The 7,142-nt window shown below is 33.1% G+C and overlaps 1 protein-coding gene across 1 annotated transcript; it reads left to right on the top strand.

The window, feature by feature from the left end:
* Window positions 1–4,666: 4,666 nt before the first annotated feature.
* Window positions 4,667–5,569, top strand: LOC113785806 (uncharacterized mitochondrial protein AtMg00820-like). The gene is made up of 2 exons (XM_027332871.1): window positions 4,667–5,043; window positions 5,455–5,569. Exons 1-2 carry the CDS (start codon window positions 4,667–4,669, stop codon window positions 5,567–5,569), a joined length of 492 nt encoding a protein of 163 aa, XP_027188672.1.
* The last annotated feature ends 1,573 nt before the right edge of the window (window positions 5,570–7,142 follow it).

Genomic DNA, 7,142 nt, shown 5'->3' with positions numbered 1-7,142 from the left:
CCCCCCCCCCAAATTGACTACCTCAACAGGTTCTTGATAAGGCTGGATCATCCTAGCTTCCTATTCCATTATCCTTTCTAGTTCTGGGAGGCTCACAATTGTCTTCAAAATCCTCATCATCGTGATTAAATGGGTTCAAAATTATAAGAAGGGGTTCTAGCGCTACTATTTTCAGCATATTCATTTTCGACTCGACATTATTTAAATTAAGAAGAAAAAGGAAAAAAGAAAATATGAATAAAGATTGCTATTTCAAGAAGAGGAAAAAATAAATAAACAGTTTGAGTATTCAAAAATGCATTTATTGATAATAAGTATGAAATTGAAATAAATGTGTCCTAATTAGTTATCCTTATAGCCTTGGGTAGAGTAAAAGAAGTTGAAATACATAATTAGTTTGAACGTGAATAACACACATGGGAAACTCGACGATCTTCCAATTATTGAGACTAGTGTTTGGAAGACAAGGGTATACTAGTTTGAGGGCATCATCATCGTGATATTCTTCTGCAACAGTCACCTAATTAGCATATATTATTCCGATGCTTTGAAAAGTTTGGCAAATGTCACAAATAGGAATCTTTTGTGAAGTTGGTGTCCGGTTTTCTAGACGAGCCATCGTGCATTCGCTTTTTTTTCTTTCACAACTTTTTCCTTATCAGCTTTGGTAGGTACATATCTCAACCCGTACTTATTGTTCTTTTCTGGTAGTTTTAACAATTTCCCCAATTTAACAAAAACACCTCCTTCCAACATGGCTTTGGTAGACTTCAATGATGTGGTAGACAATTTTGATTCCTTTAAGAGAGACCCTTCACCCATGAAGATAGCATTTGCAATTTCTAATGCTTGAAATAAAGCCTTTATGGCTTCCTCCGTGTCTTCGGTGTAACCCATAAAAGATAGGTGACTCATTATCATATCTTTTTCCCCATATATTATTATCAGCTTACTGTTCAATATAAAATTTAGTTTTTGATAGAGAGTTGATGTCACTGCTCCAGCAACATGAATCTATGGTCTCCCTAAAAAGAAACTATATGTCGGTTTAATATTCATCACTTGGAAGGTTATTCCAAAGTTATGGGGTCCGATTTGAATTGTCATGTCAATCTCATTGATGACTTGTCTCCTTGATCCATCAAATGTTTTCACCACCATAACAATGGGCTTCATATAGGCTCCATCAACAAATAATTTTGAGAGTATTGATTTCAGCATGGCATTCCATGACGAACCACTATCAATTAGCACCTATGCGAGAGTATGATCATGACAATTCACAGAGATGTGTAGTGCTTTATTATGCTATTTCCTCTTATATTCAAACAACTTCTAGTAGTGATGTTACCGACAACTGCATCAAACTATGAGTAACATATATCTCGTTTAAAACTTTCATCAATGCCCTTATATGTACTTCAAAGTTCAATAACAAGGATAAAACAAATATCTTGGAAAGGGTTTTAATTTAGTTGACCCACCACCTTATATTCACTTTGCTTGATAAACTTCAAAAATTCATTAGCTTTTTCTTTAGACATCACCTTGTTGCAAGTCTCTAGTCCTTTTGTAGCATGATTCAGAGCTTCTTTTCTCTTTTTCTCCATGACCTTGCTTTTTTCTATGTTGCTTAGGGACATAGAATCGACCACTCTGAGTCATCCCACCAATCCCTAAAATATTGGTGACATTATTTTCTTTAGGTCCATAGCTATTACTTGATTGATGATTGGTCAAATGGGATATGACTTCATAATTCCATGGTACCGCCTTAAAACTTTCATAAGAAAAGGGGTTAGTGCTTGGACAACTCTTGGAGTTGGCGTAAGATCTATTATTTTCAACGCACGACTATATGGTCAACACATGTTCATCTTTTGTACAACTTACCTGTATGAAATTCTTGTCCATTAATTATTGAATGAATTCCTTGAGCTCTTCACAATTTTTTATGGAACCTGAATCAGTTGGGTGAACGCCACAAATATTAATCTCATTGTTAATCGTCTCAATCAAGTTTAACTTGCATAGCTCAGCAAAACTCACTTTCATAGGGGTTATCGCATGTTATATATTCTTAATTGCACATTGGTCTACCCCATCTTCAATGATATTGACAGAGGGATTTTAGTGGCCCAACAAGGGATTACTCCCCCACATTGGGACTTTCTTCCTTGAAGGTAAGCCATTTTGCATTAATCAATTTTTGCACTTTAGATTTTAGGGCTTAGTAATCTTCGAAGGAATGTCCTACGAAAACTGCATGATATTCACATTTGGAATTTGGGTTGTACCATTTTCTGAAGAGGTTTCATTGGTCTTAGGACTACCATTGAATTTTGGAGTATGCGAGACAACAATTGGTTGTATGTCACGGGAATTGGGTCCAAATGGGTTAGCTTCTTTTCTCGATTAACTGGTGGTTTGTATTGATTCGAGTTTGGATTTTGGTTCCATTGGTTTTGTTGGGAAAATGTGACAGGTGGGGATTGGACAATAGGTGGTTGATAATAAGGTGGCCTTGAAGGGTGTAATTGAGGGTATGAAGGTTGTGAGGTCGCAACCACATATGAGGTATCAGTGGCTGGAAATTTGGAGGTCGATAAGAATTCTTGGGTGAAGAATAGGAGACCCTTGGGTTTACTATTACAACATTAGCATCCTTGTCTTTCTTCTTTGTGAATCCCATCAAGGGTTTCTTCACACCACTCGCTCCACATACGATTTTGCCACTTCTCATTCCACTTTCTAATATTTCTTCTATCATGACCATGTCAAAGAAGTTTGATGACATACTGTCAATCATCCTATCATAAAATGGAGATTTGAGAGTATCCATAATCATACCAACCATTGAATATTTTAGATGAAAAAAAGGTTCTACTTGCGATACCACTTCTCTCCATCGTTGTGCATTTTCTTTGAATGTTTCATTGTCCTTTTTCAACGTATTTTGGAATTGCATTCTATTTGGGGTCATGTCAATGTTGTACCAGTATTGTTTCAAGAAAGCATCAACCAAGTCTTTGCACGAACATATTCGATTTCGCTCGACATGCATATACCAACTTAATGATGCTCCACTTAAACTATCTTGAAAAAATGAATGAAAAGTTTGTCATTATGAGCATGAGAAACCATTTTTCTACAATACATGGTCAGATGATTTTTAGGACATGTGACACCTTTGTATTTTTCAAACTCAAGGTTTGAAGACAATGAATATAGTTTTTTTTGTTGGTATTAAATGTAATCATAAAAAGAATATATACATACATATATATATATATATATAGAATATTCAATATTAAAGAGATTTAAAATACCTTGCTATATCTTGTATTTTCTTCTTCTTCATTTACTATATTTTTTCTCTTATACTTTTATAGTCTCTATTTCTCTTTTTTATATTTTATTTTCTGTCCAAGAAAAAATCCTCCTTCTCTGGTGATTTTTATTCTCAATTTATAGGCTTATACGATGAATCTGTGTGTTCATGAGATAAAATTAGATTTTGGATTTTGGATTTTTTTGTAGCAAAAATTAAGCAGCCTCATATAATTAGGGAAACGGGTGACTTATTTTTTTATTTAGTGTACAAGTAGTAAAAATAATAACCTTATTAGACTTAAAAACAAAAATAAATAAATAAATAAATAAATAAATAAATAAGGAACTTGTACACGTCAAGGAAGAATGTCCAATACTTGAGAGAAGAAGTCAAAAGAAAGAATCTAAGACCAATAAAATATTACTGATTACATGGGATAATTATGATGAATCCTCTAATGATGAAGAACTTTCAAACATGGCTCTGATGACTGATATACAATCTGACTCTAATTCTAACTATGATGAAGAAATTGAGGTATTCTTTGATCTATCTCGTAGTGAGCTTATAACTACTTTAAACGAGTTTTTAAATAACAATCATTTTATGTCATCAAAACTAAAAACTCTAAGAAAAGCCCATAATGATTTAACTGAAAAGTATAACTTTCTTGAAAAATATTTTGAAAAACTTAAGAGAGAACGTGACCCTGAATGAAAACATTTCAAAACCCTATGAGGATGAGATTTGTAAATCAGTCAAATACGAATTACATTTTCAAAAGTTTCTTCAATGATCTATGATGTTAGTAGAAATGGAAAAAGAGGAATTAGGTTTGAATAACCAACATAAAATACTATATCTTCCAAGTTTGTTTGTGTTGTATGTTCCATGAAAGGACACAACCAAGTATCTTTTCATATGCTTAAAACATGGAAAGACAAGAAAGCCTTTAAAAACTAACAAACAAGGACCCAATGAAATTTGGGTACCTAAAGATAAACTAATTCCTCTTGTAGACGTCCTTAGTAGAGCTAAAATGCCAATCATGGACATGGACAGTGGTTGCTCATGATACATGATGAGAGAAACGTATATATTCCAATACATGACCTTAAAGGTCGGAGGAATAGTTGGATTTCAAGGAAATCAAAAGAGAAGAATAATTGGTCGAAGAAACAGGAAACTCGAAGAAAACTCGAGATGAACCATGAAAACTTGAAGAAACAGGAAAATTGGAGGAACTGAACACATCTGAGGAAACGAACAAAAAACAAAGGATAAGACTGATAACTTTAGAATAAGTCAAGATTCTCTAGAATCTAGAACTGGATGGAATACAAATCATCTCATCTAGACTCCTTGATTATAGGCAATACAAGTGATCCTCTAAAGACCATATCTACTCTAAAAGATAAATATTTGTTTAGTTTGCTATCTCAAATCGAACCAACCTCTTTTGATGAAGCCCTATCAGAGGATAAATGGATTCTGGCAATGCAAGAACAACTTAAAGAATTCAAGATGAATGACATTTGGGATCTTGTACCCATACCAGAGGAAAAGAATCCCATTGGAACCAAGTGGGTATTTAGGAATAAGTTGAACGAGGAGGGAAAAGTTATTATAAATAAAGCTCAACTCATAGCTCAAGGTGACACTCATTTGGAAGATATAGATTACATCGAGACGTTTGCTCTAGTGGCAAGGTTAGAAGCAATTTACATTTTATTATCTTTTGTTGCCTATAAATGGTTACTTGAAAATGATTTTGAAAGAGGACAAGTTGACACTACCATATTTAGAAGATCATTTAAAAATGACCTTCTTATAGTTCAAATTTATGTAGATGATATTATCTTTAGTTCAACTAACAACAAGCTTTGTCGAGATTTTGCTAAGTTGATGCAACATGAATTTCAAATGAGTATGATGGGAGAACTGAAATTTTTCATAGGATTCACATCCAATAAAATAAAGATGGTGTTTTGATTCATCAGATCAAGTACACTAAGAACTTCTCAAGGAATCAGGCAAACAGGTTGACCACAAAGGATTGTTAGATACCTAAAAGACACTACTAACCTTGGCTAGTTTTATAAGCAATCTTTTTAGTACAGGTTAGTTGGATTTTGCAATGCCGACAATGCAGAAGATAAGCTTGAAAGAAAAAACATTAGTGGAAACTATACGTTTCTGGGTGAAACTCTGATCTCCTGGTCAAGAAAGAAGTAAGGCACGATAGCTTTGTCCATAACAGAAGTAGAATACATTTATGCAGCTGGATGCAACACTCAACTTATGTGGATGAAACATCATATAGAGGATTACAAACTCTATGAGAGTATAATTCCAATTTTTTGTGACAACACATCTGCAATTTGTTTAACTAAAAATCATATTTTACATTCCAGACCAAAACATATAGAAATCAAACTTCACTTTATAAGAGATTTTGTCCAAATGGGAATCTTAGATATAAAATTTGTCAACACTGAAGATCAATGGGCATATATTTTTACGAAACTCCTTGTTGAGGAGAAGTTTAACTCTATTAAAGAAATTTTGAACATTGTTCCAATAACCGATTGAAGTTTTGATTGGAATATGCATTGCCTCTGATAGAATAGAATTTGCAAGTTAAATATATATGCTCTGCTCCATTCAATTAATATACTCTGCAGTTTGTGTAAGTCTATTTTAGTAATAATCTGACAGGAAATTATTCACTTTTTTTGTTTGATGACAAAAGGGGGAGAATAGATTTTGAGAACAATTTTATAAGGTTTTAAAAACAAATCCTCGAATACTCTGATTTAATACTTTCAAAAAGAATGAGAGTTTTTCTTTTATTTTGAAAAAGTTTGAATATTACTCTGCACTCTTATATTTAAATATGCTTAGAGTTAGGGAGAGCTTTATGAATTATGCTTTAGTTTTTTATTATTAAATTGTTCACAAAAATTGATATTTTATCATCATCAAAAAGTGGGAGATTGTTAAAACCAAAATGGTTTGAAGAACAACTCCTTATCTTGTTTTGATGATAGCAAAAGGTATTTGGTGTGAACAATTTAATGCTAATGTTTTAATTAAATTTGCAGTTCCAAGATCAAGTGTTTGTGTAGGATATTATGCTATATTGGTACAAGCAATGGTCTGACTCAGTTGCCTCTGGGGATGCAAGCAAGCATCTGACTTAGTTGCCTATGAAGATGTAAGCAGATGTATGACTAAGCTGCCTCCAATGACTACGTCAAGCATCTGATTCATTTGCCTTTAGAGAAAGTCGTCGCTCAGTCAACATTCACGAAAAAAGTCAATGCTTTTGATAAAGTCAACGACTCTGAAGAAGTCAACATTCTTATGAGAGTAAATTATTAGATGGCAATTAATCCTTTGAGAAGACAAATTATGCATATCCTCTAATTATCATCCAGAATCTGCATACTCCAAAGATCTGTAAGACAATGCTCTAATTATCCTATCCTCTAACCCCTTACCACTTTGTTTCCTGTAATTTCATTTAAGTTATAAGGAGTGATTTTTGGGATTCTATAATGAGCTCAACAGATAAATTTATCTTCAACAACTTAATTATTGAAACCCATGAAGATACAAACTATGTTTAATTATCTTCAACAACTTAATTATTGAAACCCATGCAGAAAAGGATTATTGAAATATGGTGGTCGTTGATGAGATCATGAGTTCATTAAACATGTGAAATGAAACCTCTAAAAAAAAATCGACAAAAGAAGAACAAAATTGGATTTCTTTAGAAATGATGGGCTTGAATTGTTTTAAA

The sequence above is a fragment of the Cicer arietinum genome, chromosome 3 (genome assembly GCF_000331145.2).
Source record: "Cicer arietinum cultivar CDC Frontier isolate Library 1 chromosome 3, Cicar.CDCFrontier_v2.0, whole genome shotgun sequence".
NCBI classification, from domain to species: Eukaryota; Viridiplantae; Streptophyta; class Magnoliopsida; order Fabales; family Fabaceae; genus Cicer; species Cicer arietinum.
The sequence above is the reverse complement of the archived record's forward strand: the minus strand, read 5'-3'. Positions and strand labels throughout refer to the sequence as shown.